Source organism: Rutilus rutilus, assembly GCF_951802725.1.
Source record: "Rutilus rutilus genome assembly, chromosome: 10".
Classification (NCBI taxonomy): Eukaryota; Metazoa; Chordata; class Actinopteri; order Cypriniformes; family Leuciscidae; genus Rutilus; species Rutilus rutilus.
In genome coordinates this window covers 25,943,307-25,968,739 of record NC_140215.1, presented here as the reverse complement: position 1 = coordinate 25,968,739, position 25,433 = coordinate 25,943,307, and the positions used below count along the sequence as shown (strand labels likewise).

At 35.7% G+C, this 25,433-nt stretch overlaps 3 protein-coding genes across 3 annotated transcripts in view; 1 reads left to right on the top strand and 2 right to left on the bottom strand.

The window, feature by feature from the left end:
• cckbrb (cholecystokinin B receptor b) overlaps nt 1-1,940 on the bottom strand; it is a 53,757-nt gene extending 51,817 nt beyond the window's left edge. The window contains exon 1 of the mRNA XM_084420302.1: nt 1,707-1,940. Coding sequence (XP_084276428.1) covers nt 1,707-1,854 — 148 coding nt within the window. The 5' untranslated portion in view covers nt 1,855-1,940. The remainder of the gene's footprint in view (nt 1-1,706) is intronic.
• An 859-nt stretch (nt 1,941-2,799) lies between these two features.
• Nucleotides 2,800-15,458, top strand: pdzk1 (PDZ domain containing 1). The gene is made up of 9 exons (XM_084421769.1): nt 2,800-2,856; nt 4,863-5,074; nt 5,198-5,426; nt 6,125-6,261; nt 7,364-7,559; nt 8,606-8,802; nt 9,323-9,574; nt 10,544-10,870; nt 12,754-15,458. Exons 2-9 carry the CDS (start codon nt 4,868-4,870, stop codon nt 12,823-12,825), a joined length of 1,617 nt encoding a protein of 538 aa, XP_084277895.1. The 5' UTR covers nt 2,800-2,856; nt 4,863-4,867; the 3' UTR covers nt 12,826-15,458.
• Nucleotides 15,459-15,585: 127 nt separating this feature from the next.
• On the bottom strand, nt 15,586-24,794 carry LOC311298662 (Golgi pH regulator). Its single transcript, XM_084421770.1, has 14 exons — nt 24,583-24,794; nt 23,909-23,968; nt 23,711-23,814; nt 23,520-23,626; nt 23,323-23,424; nt 22,754-22,874; nt 22,567-22,647; nt 21,917-22,026; nt 20,756-20,844; nt 20,062-20,154; nt 19,874-19,969; nt 18,715-18,804; nt 18,421-18,486; nt 15,586-16,499 (listed from the first exon to the last, which is right to left on the bottom strand). Exons 1-14 carry the CDS (start codon nt 24,622-24,624, stop codon nt 16,293-16,295), a joined length of 1,368 nt encoding a protein of 455 aa, XP_084277896.1. The 5' UTR covers nt 24,625-24,794; the 3' UTR covers nt 15,586-16,292.
• Nucleotides 24,795-25,433: the final 639 nt, after the last annotated feature.

Genomic DNA, 25,433 nt, shown 5'->3' with positions numbered 1-25,433 from the left:
TAAAATAATAATTAAAAGCAGTTAATTTAGATGTTGAAATAATCAGACTTGTTTTTGTTACCAATATGATTCATTATTTATTTTTGAGTCACATCTAATTGTTTTGTTTTCTTCTGCTTATATGATATGTTAACTTCATTATGATTAGTGAAATTTGTCTAGAAAGGCTCTAAAAGGGATTCATTTAATATTCAGTTTTCATATTCTAGAAATCCAGTCACAACCATGAAATTTACAATCCTGTTAAAGCGCTCAACAGTCTGAAGCCTTGGGGACACTGTTTTTATGGCTTCATATGTTGCAAATGGCAGTTGGAGCCTGTCGTGTAATGTCCATCACTAATCTAATATAAGGAAAATTTAACTTCTGTTTTCTTCCAGTAAAGCACCCTTTAAAAACTCCTTTAATGCTTTGGGATATATTGTATACTTTGATAGTTTACTGTTTTATGTTTTAACGTTAACATTTCAGGTGATGTTTTTATATAAGTCTGTAGAATTACTACTACTGTACATTTTGCTTCTTCGTGTCATAAAACGTCTCTCGCGTCATAATGCCCAGAGGATGAACATCCAATGAACGCAGTGAAGTCTTCTGAATTATTCACATGCTTTGACTGTGATTCTAATAGCAGTGGAAATGCTGCAAACTCTATTTCCTGAATAGGCACCGCTGGTGTCATTTAGATCTGTAAAATTTAATGAACTTGTTCAATCCAATATTTTCTCATCAACGTGAGCACATGTGTTATACTTCTTGGATAGCTTAATGAAACAACAGTAAAACCAACAGTAAAAGTGTGTTTTATTGCTAAATTTTACAAGTGCCAAACTAGTACAAAAATGCTTGTTTGTTTATAAATACCCAACAGAATGTTGCAAATAAACTAACTTTCTGTCTTTCTTTATTTGATGATAAAAATAAAAAAAAATGCATGCTTCATTTTACTTTAACTTTGTTTTATTTAATGCAGTTTGATGTCGCACTGACATCTGAATTACCACTCTGCAGTGACAAATCAAGCTGTAGCGATGCTGCCAGAAACAGTTTACAGTTTTCCAAGATATAACAAGTATTGACCTATCCCCTACACCCTACAGTAATAATCCTTTAGTAAATTGATATACACCATCTGATATAGTACACCAATTTGATATACACCACTGCTGAATGATTACCATATCAATGCCATATTCTAGTTATATACCATGATACAGGACATACACATCCTGGAGTCATCATGAAGAAGAATGAATGTGCAGTGTATGTTAAAAGTGCAAAATCGGTATTTGAAGAGGCTGTTGGAGCACTATGATGGCAACAATGACAAACGTGTTTGATGATAAGGGCTTTTTCTTGATACAAGAACAGAGATCCCAGCAGCCTCTGATGGAGGAAATGGGTAGCAAATATGTGTATTATCTACATGTAGCTAGAAGTCTCTGAATAGGCTCCTTGCAGGCTTACGCTTTAACTATCTAACTTTTGTGGTTAGCAACTGAAATGTTTTATTTTATTTTGTTTATTGTATGTAGGCTATAATCTTTAACGCCCCAACCACTTCAAGCTTTTGGGGGGTTCTCCAACCTCTCCATAATGTCAAAGTCAAGATAAGCTTTTAGTACGTATTTGTTAGAGTGAACGAGAACGAGTGGTTTTGAATGAACGATCTGAAACGGCTGTCTGGCATGTCGAAAGATCCTCACCTTTGGCGCGCGCTGGTTCCGTCTTGGGCAGCTGGCGCGCGTCTCCGCAGGTGCCGTTGGGAAACTCCAGACTTCCGTTTGAGGTCCCATTCTGAAGCTGGAGACATGCCCAAATTCCAAACGTATCATTTAGCGTTTGTAAATCCATTTCGGACCTAACCACAACTATTTTAGTTGTTCCTCGCAATCATTAGTCAACAATCAGTGTCTAATGAGAGCGCAATAGTAGCTAAGTGGCTTAGAGAGTATTTTACGTTTAAAGAGGGTATTAAAAAGCAATAAAAACAACAAAACAAAAAAAAGGTAATCAGGGATAAATAGGATTCGTTTATGCAGGTTAAAACGTTTCAGCCGTTGTTGCTCAGCAGTGTGAAGGCACAGTTGCTCTGTATGAGAATGTGATGAAGCGCGGAGCGGCACTGAGTCTCTCGCGCGTGGACTGAGGGTTTATTGATGAGCTCTTAAACAGCAGTGGTGGGAGGTTGGGGGTGTGTCGGTGGGATTCAGGGATTTGAGCATCCTGGAGAGGTGGAGACATTGAAAGGAGTTTGTGGAGTACGTGCGCAAAAGGTTTAGGGAAAGTTATCAATGATGAGACAGGTGGAGTGGAGCATCAGCTCCCTCTTGTGGAAGCAAAACTGGTTGCAAGACGTCGATTTTCCAAGGCTGGGCATTATGTTTGGACACTACTGTATATTACTAAGAATTTAGAATTGCATTGTAATTTTAACTGCAAAAGCCTCCTTCAGGATATATGTAGTGCAGTTTGGTTACTTGGATTTCGATATTGTGGACTTGACAGTACCTAAAATGAGCACACTCTTTTTACAGCCATGAAATAGCCATGTTAACCAAGTATATAAAGTGTATAAGAGATATCCTTGCAGACTTTATAGATTTACAAATGAAGGTGCGTGTCTTGTTAAAACAATATCTTTTTTTTTATATAACATTTATTTCGGGTAGCGTATAGTCACACAGCAACAGAGAATAACCCTCCAGCCACGGGACATGGTTAAATAACTCACCTTTTAGATCAACCTTTGGCCTTTCAAAGTCCTTCACACACACTTACACAGTGCTAGATAACACCTGAGCAGAAGCAGGCAGCCACCTCCTTTAGACTGGGACACTGAGGAGACTGCAGCTGGTGAGTGACATACACTCCTTTTCAGAACATAGATACATATACGTTTAAATATTATATGCTTTGAGGTGTAACTTACAATCTGGAAAATAGATTCAGAGTCATGTCATTTGAATGTTTTTATCAGAATAGAATAGAATAGAATAGAATAGAATAGAATGCAAATTGAATGTATAAGTTGGAAAATATATAAAGAGTCATGCCATTTGAAAGTTTTTATCAGAATAGAATAGAATGAAAATTTAACTTACAACTTGGAAATATATATTCAGAGTCATGTCATTTGAAAGTTTTTTTTTTTCAGAATAGAATAGAATAGAATTGAATAGAGTAGAAATTTTACTTCCAATTTGGAAAGTATATTTAGAGTCATGTCATTTGAAAGTTTTTATAAGGATAGAATAGAATGGAATGGAATGGAATAGAAATGTAACATACAATTTGGAAAATATATAGAGTCATGCCATTTGAAGCTTTTATCGAAATAGAATAGAATTTAACTTACAACTTGGAAAATATATGCAGTCATGTCATTTGATTTTTTTTTTTTTTTTTTTTTCAGAATAGAATAGAATAGAATAGAATAGAATTGAATAGAATAGAATTGAATACCCAGACCCCTTAGTTCTCGTTTGGAATCTTGTTAAGAAATGTTATCATGCGACTTCCTGGCCCGTTTGACAGCTTAAGTGAAATTCTTGTTTTCAAATTATTTGTACCAGATGAGAAACTTGAAGCAAGTAGCATTAATTATTAAACAGCAGAAAGGAGGTAGTTTTAGGCATAATGCAATGGTGTGAAAGCATTACCAGCTCATATAGCAGTTCATGAAGCACTCAAGTGTGAGAAGTGTACTTCAGCTCAGCTGATGTGTGAGGTATTATGTAATTGATATGGCATCTGTGGTGCTTTAATATACAGCTATGTTTATGCAGTTTTCCCTGGTAAAACATTTATGAAAATGAACAAAGGCTGTAGGCAATCTTGCTAAAGCCGTGGAAGCCTTGATGACGGGTCCTCACATTTGAGTCTACTGTTTTGTAAAGATTTTATGATTGACATTCGTAATTACTAAGATAATGTACAAGCATTTTAGACCAAAACATAGTTTAAAATAAATACCGTCAGCCACTTTGATAACAATGAACAATTACAGAATCAGAGCGCTCCCTCACTCACTCACTTTCTTTCTTTCTTTCTTTCTTATTTCATGATCTGTAATCATAATTGCAGAGACAAGGTACAAGCGTTTTAGAGCAAAGTGTACTTGGACATAAAAACATTTATCCACTTTGTTAACAATTAACAGTTGGGTCAGAGCGCTGACTCTATTATTTATTTATTTATACATTATTTCTTTCTTTATTTTACACATTCCTGGTATTATTGCGCATGATTAAAATGTTAATACATTTAATACTTGCTCTACTCATTTAATGTGAGCTAATTAAATTTAGTAACTAATTTAATTCTAATTTATATTTAATTAAGAAAACATACCTGCTCTGCCTCTGAAATGATTTTATCTTTTATGTGATTTTAGCTAAATAACCTGCTCAGAAATATAAGTGAAATATGTTGACTTTAAACCTAGATTGGCAGATGCACCCTAACACAGGTCGATGATTATATGGCCTTTGATAATTCTATATTACCCCAGTTATCACCTCCATTACAAGAACATAAGATTACATAATCGTGTCAGCTTGGAAGGGTTCCTCTTTGTTTAATCTGCACTTGTCTGCTGCCATTTATTACTAACACCTGTGATTTATCTCACAACATTTTGTCATTATAACTCTGCTGCGTATAGTGAGAAATGAAATCAGTCTCCCCTCACTTCAGTGGTACATTCTAGATTGTAATCACCAATTTGATCACCAAATGACTGTTAATGAATTGTGAGCATCTGATAAGATAACATCAGATGTACCAAGAAAGAGTATATTATCACATGTTAGATGACCTCGGCGTGAAGGCAACACTGATCAATAAATGTTTCCAAACAGGAAAAATGGCTGGGCCAAAACCACGTATTATTTCTCTGACCAAGCGAGAGGGACAGGGCTATGGCTTCTACCTCCGAGTGGAGCACGGCGAGGAGGGTCACCTGATCCGAGCCCTGGAGATGGGTGGCGTGGCTGAGCTGGCTGGTCTGAAGGATGGAGACCGCATTATCAAAGTCAATGGAACTTTTGTGGACAGTTTGGAGCACAGTCAGGTTTGACATATTTGGAAATGGCTTTTCTAAATGTTAAATTAATCTCATGATTGTGGCTACTGAAAGGAAAACAATGTTTTATTCTAAAAGTTTTACCTCGCACTTGACTTTTTCTCGGGTCAGGTTGCAGATTTGGTGAGAAAGAGTGGGATGAGCGTCACGTTGCACATTCTTGGAGAGGAGCCATATAAGACAGCCAAAGCCAAGGGTGTGAATCTTGCCGACCCTCAGTCCCAGTCAGGTCAGAGCCAACCCACCATGAATGGAGTGTCTGCACCAGCCGCTAAAGCCAAACTTTGTTATCTGCAAAAATCCAGCAGTGGATTGGGTTTCTCCTTAAAGTCCACCAAAGGTAAGCTATAAAACTCTCCCATAGACAGATCTTTGACTAACAGCATAACACCTGGTCTAAAATTTGGGCCAAGGATTGACTACTTGAACAAAATAGACCATCTGACCAATATGGGACCGTGATAGAAATGAAATATCAAATGTGTGAAGAAAAATTTGTAATGAGTACACTTCAAAATAAAGGTTCCAAAAGAGGGATTTCACACCCTTTCCACTATAATGAACCTTCTGTACAATGGAAAGATTCCATGGATGTAAAAGACTTTTAATGAAATCATAGATGGCAATAAAAAAACTTTATTTTTAAGAGTGTAAAAAGTAGATTGTTCCACAGCTATAACACATGCGCACACACACACACACAAAAGCAGTAAATCTAGTTAAATTTCTCCCTCAGTCTGAATATCTTTTAAAGATTTGCCTCTAAACTGGCTAACGCTGGTAAATCCAGTCATTAGTTCATCCTCAGAAATGCTCATAGTCAGCAAGTCAGGTTGCCAACTCAAGAACGTGTTTTCCAGTGCTGTCAACAGTCAGCAAATGGTCATCTGAGGCTGAGAAAATTAAAGGTTAACTCCTTTTCTCAGGCCTGTCTTGGATAAATCAACCAATATGTTGATAATTGTCTGAAATATTTGGAATGGCTTGTGAAATGAAGTACTCACAGTAGTTATTTGTTCTAACCCTGTTTTCTCTCAGGTACTCATGGCATGTTCATGACAGAAGTGGTGTCAGGAGGAGTAGCTGATCAGGCGGGTGTGAAGCTAGGTGATCGTTTGGTGGAGATAAACAGCGAAAATGTTGAGAGTCTCACACATGATCAGATTGTGCAAAAGGTAAGTTAAATAGTCATCCTAACTACAATAATTTCTGTCTAACATTTCCTCTTTGTCAACAATTTTATAATACAGTTGCTTTAGGGTTTCAGAAAATCTTTAAATGGATCATTCTGTCATCATTTACTCACCCTCATGTCATTCCAAACCAGTAGCCTTTCTTTCTTCTCAGAACACAAAAGAGGATATTTTGAAAAATGTTGATAACCATACAGTTTCGGTTCCCATTCACTTCCATTGTATTTTTTTGGCCATCACTGGGACCCGAAACTGTATGGTTACCGACATTCTTCAAAATATCTTATTTTGCCTTCCACATTATGAAAGAAAGTCTTACAGGTTTGGAGCGACATAAGGGTGAGTAAAAGATGATAGAGTTTTCATTTTTAGGTAATCTATCCCTTTAAAGAGGCCATATTATTTCTTTTTTGACTTTACTAGAATAGGTTTTAATGTTTGCATGTTCAAAAACACATTATTTTTCACATATTTTACATTGTTGCAGCACCTCTCTTCCCAGTCTGTCAGTAATGTTCTGTTAAGTGCCTTCGGAAGCCCCTCCTTCCATAATGTGCTCTGATTGGTCAGCTGGACCAGCGTGTTGTGATTGGTCAACCGTTTCAAGTGTGTTTTGGAAATGTCATGTCCCTTACCATAACCGCGAGTTTCAACACACTATTAATGTAACTCATCCAGGCTTCGATTCTTTTTTTGCATATGCCTTGGGCAGGAATTATATTAAAGAAACATTTGTGACGTGTACGTTACCGGAAGAAAACTCAAGACTACAATTGAGGCATTTCAGGTAGTTCAGAAACAGTGCTTAGTGACATAGTGAATAAATCCCTTTGGAATGACATTGTGCTTTGCAGGCCTTTTTCACGTTCATACAGCAACATTAAGCACTAAAGTTGTAAATGTAAAAGTAGTCAAATGGATATAATAAGATAAAAAAAATAATAAAAAAATCATAATAGGTCCTCTTTAATAGTTGCCTTGCATGCTGCTGAAGACCTTGACCCTAATGTTTTACCCGGCATTACCCCAAATATCAGTGCTTTGAGGAGAATATTGTAATAATGTATTCCCTTTGTTATTGCAGGTGAAAGCAGCCGGTGACAGAGTGATGCTTCTGCTGGTGGAGGAGGATGCTGACAAATACTTCAAGAGCAAAAGCCTTCGACCAGGGGTGGCTCATGCCACGGTCAGGCACCTCTCACATAAGCCACGCATTGCAGACATGATCAAGAAAGCAGATGGTTATGGCTTCATCCTGAAAGAAGATCCTAAACGTTCAGGTGAGTGTGTGCCATCTGCCATAGTATATCAACATGAAATTCGCATTTACCCTTTTACACGTCACTTAAGTCAAATGTGTTATCATGCTCATATTGACTTTTATCTTTTGCTTTCTGCTGAGGGATGTGTTATAGCAGTGCAGTGCACCAGCCAATGCATGTAAAAGTAGTTGTAGATTTGAATATTTAATGTCACAAGCTATTTATTCTTTTTGTAAGTAGTACGAATTTCATCCTTAAGATAGTTATTTTGCAGATGCATTTCATTATGCGTATAAGTACACTAATTGCATAGATGGACGTCTCACTGGAGCAACCTGAGATTAAGTGCACTGCTCACAAATACAGCAGGATTATAATGGTCTGGGTCCTGGAAATTTGATGTTAGCAGCCCAGATTCTATTAACCATTGCATTACTACCGTTTTGTTTAGCATGGTGGTGCCAACTGAACTTACTGAAGTGTATTGCAATGTAAGGACAATGTTGTCAAACTGACATTACCGTGACTGAGGAATTTTGATAATGTACAATGCTGTAATGGCTCTATGATGCTGTAAAAAGCATTTCAGTGTGATTTTATACCTTGACAGCATGGATATTTGAGTTGACTAAACTTAAAATGTTAAGGCAACATGAACATTTACTTTCAATTCTGCTGTAAAGCAGCTCTAAAAAGACAATACTAAACAGTCATTGTTCAATTGAAATCAGTTCAATGTTGATACATTTTGGTTCAATACCTGTGTAAATTATGAAACCAGTTCAATTCAGATAAAATAATATCTACTACAACCTACTCTAATGACAGTTAGTTGACACGTAGCTGCAAAGTTACTTATAGTTAGTAGAATGTCTAAAGTGGACTATCGAAATAAAGTGTTACCTTTGCACTTTGGTTGGTTAAATATGCATATTTTTATTAGAACTAATAAATGAATTCCAATACTAATAACAGACTTTGTGAAAAGATAAAGTGAGAAGTAGAAAAATGTCTGTGTCATGTTTCAATATTTGATTCATATCATATGTTGTGCCGTATCTCAGGTCATTACATTGGAGAAATAGACAAAGGAAGCTCTGCGGAGAGAGCAGGACTGAAGGATATGGACCGACTTGTGGCTGTGAACGGAGAGGAAATCGATAACCTCACACATGACCAGGTGGTGGACAAAATAAGTAAAGGAGGAAACAAGTGCTGCCTCCTGGTGCTGGATGCTGAAACCATGAAAATGTACAAATTGGTGAGTCCTTTTCATTCACTGACATTGCTGCAATACAGCAATAAACATTCATTTGAATGTACAATGTCTGGTGACTGTGTACTTGAATTAAAATAAAAAATTGGGCACACTTTATTTTGATGGTCCTCTTTAGACATTCTACTAACTATAAGTGACTTGCAACTACATGTCAACTAACTCTCATTAGAGTATTAGTAGACTGTCTGCTTAATATCTGCTAACATTTTATTTTGATGCTCCCCAACAGACATTTTACTAACTATAAGTAACTTTGCAAACATGTCAAATTATTTTAACCCGAACCCTACCACCTAACCCAAACCTAACAGTCTACAGTCTACTGATACTCTAATGAGAGTACACATAGTTGCAAAGGTAGTATTGTATGCATAGTATGTCTAATGTGGACCATCAAAATAAGTGTAACCAAAAATTGTAGTCTTAAATATGCCACTTGCATTTGTTTTATATTATACATTACATTCTATATTAAATTATTGAATAATACTGTAATGTCAAGGGTGGTGCTTCTCCACTTCTGTACTGGGAGGAAATGAGAGGATCCCTGCCCGGCTATCCTGAGCATGAACTTGCTCCAGCAGTGCCTGCGCCTGTCCCAGCTGTACCTGTCCCAACTGTACCTGTCCCAGCTGTACCTGTCCCAGCAGACGTGGACTGCAAACCCAAACTGTGCCGACTTGAGAAGACCGCTGCTGGATTTGGTTTCCATCTCAATGGCATCCAGGGAGTTAACGGACAGTACATCAAAGAGGTCTGAGAAATGCCCTACACTGACATTTATAGAAAGCTTGTCTAGATCTATTTTTTACAGGTTCAGAGTTTCAATAGGTTCACTCAATAGGTTCAATAGGTTCACTCATGACATTTCAAACTTGTATGACTGACTTTCTTCAGCACAACCCAAAAGGAGAATATTTAAAGAATCTCCCTGCTGTTCTTGTCCATTTAGTGAAATTGAATTGGGTGTGGTGTCTGTCAAGCTCCAACATATCAGGAAAGCACCATAAAAGCATTATAAAAGTATCATAAGTGTTGTCCACAAACCATATAATCCAAGTGTCATATACTCAAAATGTAGTTATAAATGTAAGATTTAAAATATCCATCCATTTAGATGGAACGTTAACCATAATAAACTTAATGTGGTGCATATTTGTCTGTAATACATCCATTAAACAGGTAAAAAAAAAAAAAAAAAAAAAAAAATAGGTAAGATTTCTGCAATAGTACTAATCAACTGAACGTGTTTTAAATAAACAATAACCAAGTTTATACATTTATCATCAACCAAACCAGTTTATTTGAATCTCACATATTTTAACTAATTAAATATTGCTAATTCTACAGCTAGCCATATTTTAACCATGTTCATACATGTTAACTGAATAAATGTAATCGTTTTCATGGCGAACAGAACACCCATATTTGGAAATATGATTATTTAAATAAAAATCTCAGTTTTGTCTGAGAATCTGAAATTTTGACTGCAATTTAATTTGTTATTCACTTATAAGCTATATACATTTATTAGTATTAATATTTCAGTAAATGGAGACTTAAGCCACTTGTATGATACTTTTATCAATTTGGAGTTTAATAGACTCTCTAGGAAAACAAATTTAAAATAATCTTCACAAATATCCTTCAAATATAGAACATGAGGGTGAGTAACTGTTTTTCATTTGGAGAAAAATAATCCTTTCATGAATTTTTCTGCCAGGTGGTGAAAGGTGGAGCAGCAGACAGAGCTGGACTGGAGGATGAGGACATGGTTGTGGAGGTGAATGGGGTGAACGTGGAAATGAGCACACATGAGGAAGTTGTTAACCTCATCCGCAAGAGTGGGAACACGCTGGTCCTCTTAGTGGCTGAGAGGACAGCCTATGACCACCTGAAAGCACAAGGGATCGCCATCACCCCTCAACTGCTGAATAAAGAGCCCTCCGCTGATGTCCCAGCACCAGCTTATACACAAGAGGACAAGAGGAAAGACTCAGAAAGTGACAGTGAAAGACCAGCCACTCCGCCAGCTCAAACCCGTTCAAGGGTCAGTACTGCTTTTCAACATTTCCCATTATCAGCAGACAGAACTACCTTTTAAAAAAAAATAAGAAAGGGTTTCAACATTTACAATATACCTCACAATACTTTTCAGTCCCTCCAGGATTTCACGATTTTTTTGTGTGATTTTTGCTATCAAAATGACTGATTTTGTGGTGGTAATTTCCAGAAATTTGTGCAAAAAATTGCGATTTTTATATTTTATAATTAGGACATCACATTTACCGTAATAGTATTATGTCAGATGCACAATAGTCATACATGACACAAATCACAAACAAAATGCATAAAGCTTGTTTATTTTGGTCTAATCAAATTCTCATCAAATTAACCTTTAAAACAACCTATGGGCAATTTTTCTACCTGACCTATGTAAATATTAACAGCAGGTGTAGTAATTTATACTGTAGAACTGCGTGTAAATCCTGAGTTGAGGGGTCCTGAGCTGCAGAAGGCAACCAGTTCACTTATAGTGCGGCGTTTTGCATGCCGTCCCCACTGCGTATACGCAGCAATACGAAGTGACCGTTCGAAAGGGAACTACTCGGTTACTATCGTAACCTCAGTTCCCTGAGAGGAATTTTTTTTCCCTGAGAAGAGTATTGCGTAGCCGGCCACACTAGTAACCTGGCAAGTTGTCGTTTAAGTCGTTAAACCTGCTACAATGGCGTTTTTCTGGGACTAATATCATATAGACAGTAAAAGAATAACATAGGCTAAGGCCGCGCCCGCGCCATTGGATGTGCAGTTGCCGCAGCACAGCCAATGAGTGAGCCAGACACTCACTGTGCAGCTTCAGTAAATCGAGGAAAAGGAGTTTCCCCTTTTCCCGCAACATCTGTATCCACGTAAAAATGCATTGAAACATTCATTAAACGAGATATTTCAATTGGGTGATTATAATTTAATGTTTTCTGAGGTCTTTTTAATTTTTGTGATTATTTTGCGGTTAAATTAGGAATTATGCAGGATCGCCAAAAAATGCGACATTTTGTTGATTTTGCGTTGTATTCAGCGATCGCGGAATCGCGAAAAACTGGAGGGACTGACTTTTTGTTTTTATGACCCATTATGTCATATTTTACTCACCCTCATGTCATTCCAAACTTGTCTGATTTTTTATATATATATATATATAAGAAAGTATTGCCTGCTCTTTCCCATATAATGAAAGACAGGAGGGTTCTGGGTTGTTGAGACCTAAAAATGTATTTCTAAAAGTAGTCCATACAAAATATGTGCTATATTTTCTTCTGAATATGTATTTATATCTGAATATGATTTTTGTTTGGAATGGCTTAAACGTGAGTAAATGATGATAGAATTTGAACTTTTGAGAACTATTCCTTTAAACTAATTCATTCAAAAGTTTGGGCGTCAGTTACTATTTTACTCAAATAAATGCTGTCTTTCTGTTCATCAAATAATTCTGAAAAGACAATGATTTTCATAAAGTTAGATTAGATTAAGAAAATTAGAAGATTTCCATATTAAGCAACACAACTTGTTAACTGATAATAATTATGTTTCTTGAGCAGAAAATCATCATATTAGAATGATTTCTGAAGGATCATGTAACACTAAAGACTGATGATGCTGAAAATTCAGCTTTGCCATCAAAGGAATAAATTACATTTGAAAATATATTCAAAAAGTTATTTGACATTGTATGAATATTTCGCAATATTACGGAATTTTTTATCAAATAAATGCAAGCTTGGTGAGCATAAGTGACATCAAAAGAATCCCACAAACGTTTGAACAGTATACAGTATATTGTTATTGTATTTGTTTTGTCATATTCTATGACTAAACCCCCCCCCCCATAAAAAAAAAATCTTAACTCCAGCATCTATCTTTTCACCCTAGGCTTCTTCTTCATCATCCTCATCATCATCATCATCTTCAGCATCAGATGCGAGTGAGGACGAAAGACTCTGAACACACCACACTTTCCTGTACCAACAGATACTTTCAATAATATCACTTTATTTTAGTGTCCTTGTTAGACATGTTACATGTACTTACTATATAGTCATAAAAGGAAATTATGCATAATTACATGCAACCAGCCCTACACCAAACCCTACAGTAAGTGCATGTTTATTATTTTACTCAGTACTTAAATATATAATTACACTGTAACAAGGACACCTTAAAATAAAGTGAAACCCTTTCAATACTGTGATTTAGTGACAGGTCGATGCACTTACCTGATAAACTACTGCACAATCTATTAAGAGAGGAAATGCCCATTTGAACAAGAGACTGTAAGAACATTGATTAAAGAAAGGAAAGTAAGGATATCAAATACAACAGATTATTTCTGTACTGATTTCATTGGGATCTACAACAACGACAATCTATTTAAACATTATTTCACTTTTGATGCATGAAATATTAAATTACAAGCAGTTACAGACTTTCAGACAATGCATACTTCTTGATGTGTAATTTATTCTACGGAGGTTTTTTTTTTTTTTTTTTTCTGGTGGATGCCTATTGAATAAAACCTGCTCTTTATTTGGTGCAACATCAAATCGAATTCTGTGTAACCCATTCTTTTCATTTTAAAGGTGCATTTACCAAGTTCTTTAGCAAGTGTTGGCATCACTGTTCTTCGTGTACCAATTACAGTGTTGTAAGACAATGTTTTATGCAAATTGCACTGAGATTCAGAGAGCAATCTACACAATAATTAAAGTCGGCATGTAATTGAAGTTGCGAAAGTCTTTTATTCCATATTGTGACGTATTATTCAAATTAAACATTGGACTTGATTTTGTCCATTGGGAATTGATTGGATGGTTGTGGTTTGCTATTGGTCGATCTCATGTGTGACAGGCTGTCCCGCCCTCACGCTAGTAAATGTCATCAGAGAAGAAATGTTGGTGCAAGAGGGAGGGGAAGTTATTTTGATTACAGAGGTACATGAATTTAAAAACAAATAATGAGGTGTACAGATAAATCATTAAAATGAGAATTTAGCATTTTGTGGTGACTTCCATTTTACCTGTCCCAAAAAAACTAAAAGTTTTAGACCCGTTTTTGCTTTTGTCCGTCTTCCTGTGTTCAGATCTTTTCTGCTTCTGTGGCTGTACAGGTACTGATTCTCCAATTGTCTCCACTGGTAAAGCATGAATAAGTGTAGATGGGTCCACACCATGTCGGAATTACCGTAATTACCAGATTTCAAGCATTCACTTTCTCGTAGAACTAATTACAACTTGTAAACATTTTCTGAGAGCTCCGACTTGTACCTCATGACTGATGTATGACCGCTACAGATTAATTTTGCTATAGAAACCCATAATTTCGAGTCCGAGGATGTGAACTGCTCTGAGTAGAATGTCACGAGTCGTCAATTACAACGTGTGTGAACGCAGCAAATGCTTTGTTGCTACAATAATGCCCAATCCTATTCTTGGAGTTATAACTCCCTTCAAACACAACTGAACCAGCTAAATAAGAACTTCAGAAGCACTTGATAATTACAGATGTGTTGGAAAAGGGTTGGAACTGAACTCTGCAGGAAGGTAGATGCAACAATTAACTGTCTAATTTTCACTCTTCACATCACCAAACAACACTATCCTAGCATTTCTACAGAGGTGGCAGCCAATAAATGTAAGAAATCTCGGAGACATTTGGGCCGCTATCTTGCACCCAGCGCAATTGACTTTGTACACCGACGCATGCATCATTCCTATTTTGCACCCGATGCACAGCGGACTTTTCCCTCCACAGACGCACGTCGGTAAATTAGGGAATAAATTTGCGCTCTGTGGGGGCGGTTTAGGGAAAAGAGGAGGCGTGTTCCAGCGCAAACGTTCCCTGGTGCTATTTTGCAGTTTCAGAAAACAATTCCGCCACTGACCAGGAAAAACCTAGTCTAAAGTCAGTGGCGCGTTATTAAGATGCTATTTTAAGGGCGCATGCTTGGCCATAATGTAGCGTGTGCACAACGCGCATACACTTTGCAAACACAGACGCAGCAGTTCCAATTTTTGCAAACCATACATAATTACAAGGAAAAACATTACCACACAAGGGAAATCATTGTGGTGTCCATGAAGATGTGAAAAAATAGGTATAAATCTAGCTTACACATTTACCCAAATTATTATACGCCTGTTTAACCGAAGCTAATTTGGGTGGGTTTCTCCCATCCTCATACAACTTCACTTCACGTCGGTCTCTTCGGCTGTGAACCGCTCCTGGGGTGCGCCTGGCAAATCCGCCGTTATAATAGCAATCCGCCATGGAACAAGCGCATCTGCTTTTAAAGTGAATGTGAGATGATGTTCTGATTGGTTTATTTCACGTTACGTCCAAACCACACCTATGAGTAATGTAGCTACTTCAGACCAACCCATTTTAGATTTGCGTCGAGATCCGCCCACAAAGTTACTTACGTTTTCGCGTTTGATACTTGCGTTTCAGATCGTTAAAATAGGGCCCTTAGAGAAACATCACCGGTCACGTCACTTCAAAATGGTGAAATACGTTGAGGGGACAGACTTGCAACATGCATATTTAAAACACTTTTTATAAAAAAAAATAAGTATGCAGAGTACAGCCTTCAGCTCATGTGAGTGTACACAATTTAGATGGTTCTTCACTAAAACACTTCATCTCCTAATATGTAAAACCTTTTAAATCAGCACCAAACTACTAAATGCACCTTTAAGAAACTGGAAATGCTTGAAAAGCCTTTTAATTGAATTCTGAGCTGACTTCATTTGAGCATAAACCCCAGACGGTTACATCTCTGGCAGAGCCTTTTTAGTAAATCAAAAGCACCCGTCCATCTAACACAAAAGAATAACACCATAGCCCTAAACTAACATATATGCCAGTGTGATTTCAGATTATGACTCTCACTCACTCTATACAGTATCAACATGTGAATCATTCTTAATGTCCCTGGACAAGACATGAAATGATAGTAACGATTAACAGGCTTGTAAGAAAAACAAGAGTCCAACAGTCCACTGTAACATCTCTGGGTGTTGCTGAGATATATACAGTATGTGTTTGTCTATTAATGATAAAAGATGGTTCGAGGCTGATTTCATGCCAAACAAACTAGTAAGACGGGTTATTCCACCTACCGTGGAAAACATAACACCTGGTATGGGAATTTTTGTGCTCTTTATAAAAAATTACACCAATATTGTATGCAATTTTGTTCCCTCCAATAATATAAGTCTATTCAAATGATACAGTGAACCAGCATCACAGTCTTTAAACCCAAAGTCAAATAAACACTGTCTCTGGGCCCCTCCTGATTCAGGAAATACAGACCCAATAATACTCATTACAGGATAGAGGCATGAAAGTCCTTCAAAAGAAAAGGCACATTTCAGTCCTGCGCGTCTGTCTCTCTGATGAGGTCACTTGTGAGGTCACAGGGTCATGTGCTTCTCAGGTGCCTGTTTATGGGCCAGGTAGAGGAAGAGGATGCTGGAGAGAGCGCTAACCAGGAAGATGACGTCAAACCAGCGGTGGTAGAAGTTAAACTGCAGCTCTCCCAGTACCTCAGTCACTATAGTGCGGTACTCTAAAGGCATGCTCATCCGCATCAGGAGCACCGACGACACAAAATACATGCCCTACAAATAGACAGCAGAGAGAGAGTGTGAGATTCCACACCATTTTGAGTATAGTAAGGATTTACAATATTAACAGTTGGGAATCAAAAACAGTTGCACTTTTTTTAAACAATACTGGAACCAAATTTGTTTTTTACTTTTGACGCTTTTAATGGTTCTTGAACATATATTGGAAAATTAATTTAGAATTGGAACCAGGAATGTTTCTTTATGATTCCTTTCACAATATATTGGAGACTATATTAGTTTCTATCAGTCATATATTTTTTTCATGAGATAATATTGATTATAACATAATATTAGACTATTTTTAATTTGCATATATATATTTGAAAAATTATTAATCAGTTATCTATAATTTCTGCTGCACACTGAACTGTTTTTACACTTCCAGAGTCCATGTTTTTGAAAGAAATCTCTTATGCTCGCCAAAGCTGTATTCATTTGATCAAAAATACAGTGAAAAACTGCAATATTGTAAAATATTTTTTTCTATTAGAATATATTTAAAAATGTAATTTATTCCTGTGTTGGCAAAGCTGAATTTTCAGCATCATTACTCCAGTCTTCGGTCACATGATCCTTTAGAAATTATTCTGATATACTGATTTGCTGCTCAAGAAACATTTCTTATTATTATCAATGTTGAAAACAGCTGTGCTGCTTAATATTTTTCTGATAAACTGTACAACATTTTTATTTATTTTTTATGAATAGAAAGTTCAACAGAACAGCATTTATTTGAAACCGAAATCATTCGAAACACAAATGTCTATCACTATCACTTTTTGATCAATTAAATATAAATTTTGTGGAAAAACATAAAAACAAATATTTTGTAGAAATCATGACATTTTTGTTCAAGATTATTTGATAAATAGAAAGTTCAAAAGAAGAGCATTTATTTTAAATATAATTCTAGTGAAACGTAAATGTCTTCACTGTCACTTATTAATTTAATATACATTTTGTGGAGATATATATATATATATATATATATATATATATATATATATATAAAAAGATGTATACATATATATGAACTATATACAAGTTAATACACCCATGCTAAAGTTGACTAAAAAGAGGAATAAAAAATCATATTTTGGAAATTGAACTTAATGCCTTAATTTAAAAAATTAGGAAAAATCCAACCTTTAAGGACACCAATTTTCTTTGTGAATGAATAATGTATCATAAATAAATAAATGTTCTTCCTTAAAATACATGGTACATAAGTTAGTACAGCCCTATGTTAAATTCCCATAGAGGCAGGCAGATTTTTATTGTTAAAGGCCAGTTACTTCATGGATCCAGGATACTATGCATCCTGATAAAGTTCCCTTGGCCTTTGGAATTAAAATAGCCCCACATCATCACATAGCCTTCACCATACCTAGAGATTGGCATGGTTTTATTTCAGTTAGCCTAAAAGCTAGTTTGATTAGCATTGAGAGCAATGCAAATCAAACTAGCTTTTTAAGGAAGAACATTTATTTATTTACGATACATTATTCATTCACAAAGAAAATTGGTGTCCTTAAAGGTTGGATTTTTCCTAATTTTTTTAATTAAGGCATTAAGTTCAATTTCCAAAATAAGATTTTTTATTCCTCTTTTTAGTCAACTTTAGCATGGGTGTATTAACTTATGCATTGCACTGTATATATATATATAAAAAAAAGATGTATACATATATATGAGCTATATATATATATATATATATATATATATATATATATATATATATATATATATATATATATATATATACACAAAACAATTTTCCATGACTGTAATGTACAAATAATTATCAGTATTGGCCAAACATTTGCTGATGTATGAATGTGTCTTAAATTAACAAAAGTTGTCCCTCTAAAATAGTGCAGTTATTTCTGGTCTATTTTATATTATGTCTCACCATGATCTGAGCCAAGACGAGCACAATGACATTGGAGGACTTGCTGCTGGAGATGGCATAGAAAAACTGTGAACAAAAGAAAGAGATTACCCAAAACTGCTTTTTATGAGCTTTGAACATCATTAATGCTTTTCAGAAACTGAATTCGGCCAATACCATGTTGCAGTTGCTCAAGGATATAATCTTCTCCCTTTACACTGGCTGAACCAACACGCCTACGCACATGTAATACGTGACTGTTTTCCCCTAAGTGATAAGACTGAATGAAAAAAAAACATGTTCATCCTTCATTACCTTTGTGAGTGTGATTAAAAGGCCTCGAATGGACGTGACTATGATGATTCCCACCAGGATAAAGGAAATGTGCTGAGACCAGAACTTGACCTGTGGGAAAACAGAGGTTTAAGTTCTTCTGCACATAAATTAAGAGGCTTTATCCATTAGAAAAGGGATGAGCAGCATTTGCGCTTAGCAGTAAAGAGCGAGAGTGAAGCCGGACCAAGATTACATGTTTAAGAGGCTGAATCATTACCTTCTCATGGGGAAAGATTAAACGTCATTAAACAGGCTGGGGAACAATTAACTGCCAACCAAAGCAGTAAATGTCAGCTGACACAGCACACACAATCACAGCTTGCATATACAACCGCAGTCATGAGTATAAAGTCTATTAGGGCGGATACTAGTACACAGCGATTATGCATATGATTGTGGAATAACAAATGTAATCATTTACTATCATTAAAAAAGGTAAACAAACAACTGGTGTGGTAATTTGTCCTGCTGTGACAATGCGATTGAATCTGTCTGATGAGTTTTATATATTGGCCAATAGGAGGCAGAGAAACACAAGAAGATGAAGAGACATTAAAAATGTAAAGGTGAAGGGATGATTTATGCACCTCTATCATCACCAAACGTTATCCTTGAAAAAAGGATCAGTTTTGTGTAAGTAAGATAAAAAAAAAAAAAATAAGTTAATACTTTTATTCTGTAAGAATGCATTAAATTGTTCAAAAGTGACAATGTTACAAAAGATTTCTAATTGAAATTCTGTTCTTTTGAACTAACAAAAAAAAAAAAAAAAAAAAACCTCACCATTTCCACAAAAAGTTGCCATTTAAGAAATGTTTCTTGAGCAGCAAATCAGCATATTAGAATGATTTCAAATATGGCTGCTGAAAATTCAGCTTTGCCATAACAGGAATACATTACATTTTAATTTAGATCTGAATAGGAAATTCAAATGATATTACACAATATTATTGTTTTACTGTATTTCTTATCAAATAAATGCAGGCTTGGTGAGCTTGAGAGACTTTCAAAACAATGCAATGCTGAGTAACAAAATTTGAGCAAAAAAAGAGAAAGACAAAATGAAGACTCAGTCTAATGGAGATTTAGTTAGCCAAAATATGTAAAGCAGTTTAAGTTAATGGTGATCATAACGTACATCAAACTGAATTCCGAGGTAGTTGACTGTGATCTCGATTCCTCTTGTCACCGGGTCAGTCTTCCCAACACGGTCAAACACTATGTTTATAGTGGCCTACGAAGAACACATTACATCACTGAGTGAGATTCATTCTTACAATACTCTATTAGTACATGCCAAACATAATGTGAGAAAACTATTCTTACCATGAATATTTTCCACACGCAGTAGATGGAGAAGAAATAACCCAAGAAGTTGAAGTATTTCCCTTGAAATGTTTTTGAGTATTCTATCCGTTCCTTGGGATACAGAGACATAAGACTGTTCATGTAGTGCTTTTAATATTTATTTTTATTTATATAAAGGGTATAAATAACATATTTTGACCAAAAAAATTACATAACTACTAGATATTTTAAAGCCAATTATGACAAAAGACTAAAACAAATCATTTACAATCATAAAGTTGCGCTACAAATAATCCGTATCCATCAGTTTGACTGAATGAGCTGTACAATTTCCTTCATGTTCTCATGTTCAGATTACAATGTACAGTTAATTAACATTTTTGATTAAGGCAACGTGTTACATTTAACACGTCCGTAATGTTGCTGCAGAAATAATCGGGGGTAATTCGTGGTCTGCGGTAGAAATGTGTTAATGCTTTTACACTTTTTAAATGTCCTTTTAAATGTTCCATGGTTGAAGGTTGAGTAGAATAATGGCATCTCATTGTATCCAGTCTTTGAAAATGCTTACTGCGTTCATAGAGCAAGCCTTTCGTTGATTTTTTTACAGTTTAACGGAAGTTGCTCCCATAATTTGTGCAAAGTGCCATGGGGCGTAGGAAAAAGGTGGATAGAAATAAATCTCAGGCACTGTATTTCATTTGATAAATACCTTGGTGGCCTGCAGGTCCACGGTCTCCAGAAAAAGCTGTCTACTGAGTTCCTCCAGAGCATCCACTTCCTGCTGGATCAGGGAAAGATCTGCAGTGCCAGAGTTAAGAAACAACCCTCAGAGGAACCACAAGTCATAGCAAACAAATGTTCAGCCTGTGGTCCTAAACCGGTGCATCACAACACCAAAAAATGGGTGCTCTCAGTGTCGAAAACAACAAATACTGTAATACAACATGAAGTGAAAGAAAATACAATCCTGACTACGTTAAATTTAGGTTTATTGTGGAAGCTTGTTTCTGACACGGAATACAATTATAAAAAAAAGGTAATTGTGACTTTGTATCTCACAATTAGTACTTCATTACTTGCAACTGTGAGTTTATATCTCTCAATTCTGAGAAAAAAAAAAGTCAGAATTGCAAGACGTAAACTCACAATTGCAAGAATTGTCAAATAAAAAGTCCTTTTTAATTTTTTTATTCCATGGTGGAAACAAGTTTTAATAGTTTATAGCCAATTTGAATTAAAAATATGAATACATTTCAATGTTTGACTGTGCTTTTGGCAAAACTAAAAATGTGTATTTCAAAACCAGTTTTTGAGAACCATGGCTTTTAGCCAGCAGGTTAACCAGTCTATTTAAAACACACACACACACACACACACACACACACACAGTGTTTCCATGTTTTATGGAGATTCCGTAGACATAATGATTTTTATACTGTACAAACTGTATATTCTATCCCCTTACACTAACCCTACCCATCACAGAAAACCTTCAGCATTTTTACATTTTCAAAAAACATCACTTAGTATGATTTATAAGCTGTTTTCCTCATGGGGACCAAAACTTTCCCCACAAGGACAAGGATTTTAGATATTGCTATCTTTGTGGGGCCATTTTGTCCCCATAATGTAGGGTTTACCAGACCACACACAAACATATTTTACTGCCCATTAACTAATGCTTTAAAGTAAATTGTTGAGGCAGTCCTTTAGGAGTGAACAGGTGTTAAGCTCTTTGCTCAGACACTTAGAGCACAATGATGATAAATATACATGATCTCAGTAACTCTCCAGTTGCTGGGTCACTCCTAAATGAGACAGAAGGAGGCCTGTAACTGCTGTCTCAAATAAACCGGGTCATTAAGGATACTCTCACTGCCTGATGGTGAGGAGGTCACACTCTTTATCATCCCCCAAAATCCTGTCTGTTTATTCTGCTCCTCTCCACGCTGGTACATCTGCCTTCTTACCATGGCAATCCTACAAAGAGAAATTAAAAACGTATTAAAAAGAAAAGTATTATTCTGTTATGATAAAACTCTTAAATACAAAAACGTATGTTCTTAAACTATTTACTTTGTATGGTCATATAACATCCATATGTGTTGGGTCAGAAGAATTTTTTTTGTAAGAAATACATATTTTTGTTCAGGGTTCAGGTGATCAAAAGTGACAAGAGTAATAAAGTTACAAAAGAGTTATATTTCAAATAAATGCCGTTCTTTTGACCTTTCTATCCATCGAAGAATCTTGAAATGTATCACTGGTTCCACAAAATATTAAGCAGCAAATAATAATAATAATAAATGTTTCTTGAGCAGCAAATCAGCATATTAGAATGATTTCTAAAGGATCATGTGACACTGAAGACTGGAGTAATGATGCTGGAAATTCAGCTTTTCATATATAAATATAAATATATTATATTCTATATAAACTTTTGAACAGAAATAGCCTTTATGTTATGGGTGAGTAATGTTGAGAGTGAACTGATTGGATCACTATCTTTATATCGCTTACCTTTTCTTTTTACTGACAATCATGTCCATAGTCTGGAGCAGTCTTCTCTCCAGGGCCAGGATATCACTGTCCGTCACATTTCTGAGCAAACAAACCAAACAAATATCTAGCATAAAAAAAGAAAATACAATACAACACTCTTTTCTATGTTACTGTACGTATTATATGTGTCTGAGAGCAAAGTTACCTCAGGAAATAAGACATGTATGTATAAGGACAGTTCACAGCACCAAAGCCAGACAGAAGAGCCATCAGCGTGACCCCAATGACCCCCACACGACTGATCAGCTGCTCTATGGACAGAATGCCTGAGAACACAAGAAAGAGATATACATCTACATATTGAGCTGGAAAACATAATTTAGATTATTAATATGTTTACTTTCTTAATACACACTTAATGTGCATGATTCACTGATGTCCATTATTCAAAATGAAACAAATGTTTGTTCTCATAATCTACTTTGAAAAAAAAAAAACATTGCATATACCAATCAATTCTATGTTGTTGTTGTTTCTTGTTAAATATCCTGTTTCATTCAAAAATACATAGTAGGGGTGGGTGATATACCGGTAGACATGATTCTTTTGGCCGCATAATTGGGCTTGAACGATTGAATACACATATTTAAGTGTCAAAATGCCCGTCTTTAAGCATCCTCGTAAACAGAACGTGAACAGTTGAGAAAGAAACGCATGTGGAACAGTATATTGGATCCATGCATTCCGTCTTAAAGTGACAAGAACAGTGCCTACCATGTTTTGGACTAAGAATAGGGAAAGGATCGCCCAGTTTCCAGAAGAAATACATGAACGTGAACCAGACCACACATGAAAAAAGCAACCTTTGTCTATGCACTGTAAGAGAGAAGAAAGCAAACGTGCGGTGCATGAGCAAATTTTGAGCAAATGGAAAAGTTAAGGAATATAAAGTGAAAACTGAAATGACTTACATAAACGTATATTACTGACCACAAAGTAGCCAATGTAGAAAGGCACCACAAATATTAGAACTAGTAATATTACATACAAATTCAGCTTCCAATGGAAATACCTGGACCTGTTTAGAAACAAACAGCATGTGATCATCTGATCTACAGTTCTCATCAATTATGATTTCATCAAGTAAATCATGAATACTTACGTGCTGCTTAATGCACCAAGAATCTCAAAGATAATGAGCTCAAACATAGTGCAAGAAAAGGCAAATGTGACAGAGAACACCACCTGCACAACATACTGTCGAACCTGATGAAGAATTGAGAAAGATCACCTGTATGAGAAATACTGAAAGGCCAGAGTCAACAAAACTGGGTTAAATATATACTCTTATGCACAATACCTCATAATCTTTAAACAACTGCCGCATGAAAAACAGCCACCCGAACCCGAAAAACAGCACCTGTGTGTAGAAAACTATGTTAGCTGGAGCATTAATACATTCTTCAAGCTTTTCTTTGTGGAAAAATAATAAATACAACACAAACCAAACAGCTTCAAAAGTACTTAAACAACTACTGAGAAGAATGATGGCCAGAGATTGGAGAACTTGTACTAAAATGAAAAATGTATAAATATAAATTATATATATGTATATATATGTAGGCCTATATATATATATATATATATATATATATATATATATATATATATATATATATATATATATATATGTATATGTATGTGTATGTGTATGTATGTATATATGTATGTGTATATGTATGTATAATATGTATGTATAATATATATATATATACACACACACACTATTTTAAATACCATTGTGTTTCGTTCAAATGTAAAATAAAAAAGACCTGTAATTAGGAATACATTATCATTATCATTAGCAGGCATATGTTATATAGACAAACGGACACTGTCATAATTTGAGCAATTAATTTAATCCATTTAACCTTTGTAACATGTTGTTCATTGTACAATTAATGAAGTAATGACATTATGGGATCATTGTTCATGTTGATATGCATTTAACAATGTCAGAGAGATAAGACTTACCTGAGAAGTGAACATAATCACGGAATCTACGAAGAAAGACATGGCGTAGCATGTGGTACCAAGTTAATACACAGAAAATGGCAAACGCGCTCTCAGCTCATAGTGTTACAATTATCGGTTAATACAGAGAAACAAATATTGAACAGAACAAGTGTCTGTCTGACCAAGCTGTCAAGCTGCTGACGTCATGACATGGGACACACAGGTTTTCCGGCGCACAGTAATGTCATCATCGATTGTTTCGTAATGCGTTCACTAGAGGGCGTCACCACCTCAAATATTAAGAAAGCGCAAACAGACGAGACTGTTATATCATAGATAGATAGATAGATAGATAGATAGATAGATAGATAGATAGATAGATAGATAGATAGATAGATAGATAGATAGATAGATAGATAGATAGATAGATAGATAGATAGATAGATAGATAGATAGATAGATAGATTGCAGAGAGAGAGAGAGAGAGAGAGAGAGAGAGAGAGAGAGAGAGAGAGAGAGAGAGAGATCATGCTGCTCTTGTGTGTGATTGAGGGCAGGGCTGGGTGTTTCATTATTAAGATTGAAAGTCTCATCAGACTGAAGCAACATATGGAACAGAGAACATGGGTGTCTTGGCTAAATCACATCCTGTGAAAAGCTGTCACCACACAGCAGTCCCAATGGGCAATGGCCCATTCAGCCTGTGGTGTCATTTTTATAACATATAAATATCAAAACGTCACTTAGCCTACATCATTTGAAGATCTTTTTCCTTTGCTTTATTAATTTTAGTTAAATGTCAAAATTCAATCAAATTGTATTTTGCATATTGTCAGACCTTTATGGTAATAATTATAAATTTCACCCAC

What these genes read in the sequence shown, in the direction of transcription:
- pdzk1 (XM_084421769.1), top strand. Translation starts at nt 4,868, where the DNA reads ATGGCTGGGCCAAAACCACGTATTATTTCTCTGACCAAGCGAGAGGGA. An exon ending in CTCCTTAAAGTCCACCAAAG is followed by an intron (nt 5,427 to 6,124) that starts GTAAGCTATAAA and finishes GTTTTCTCTCAG; the next exon opens with GTACTCATGGCATGTTCATG. An exon ending in ACGGACAGTACATCAAAGAG is followed by an intron (nt 9,575 to 10,543) that starts GTCTGAGAAATG and finishes TTTTTCTGCCAG; the next exon opens with GTGGTGAAAGGTGGAGCAGC.
- LOC311298662 (XM_084421770.1), bottom strand. Translation starts at nt 24,624, where the DNA reads ATGTCTTTCTTCGTAGATTCCGTGATTATGTTCACTTCTCAG. An exon ending in TGATTATGTTCACTTCTCAG is followed by an intron (nt 23,969 to 24,582) that starts GTAAGTCTTATC and finishes TTCTACACACAG; the next exon opens with GTGCTGTTTTTCGGGTTCGG. An exon ending in TTTTAATCACACTCACAAAG is followed by an intron (nt 18,487 to 18,714) that starts GTAATGAAGGAT and finishes TTTTGTTCACAG; the next exon opens with TTTTTCTATGCCATCTCCAG.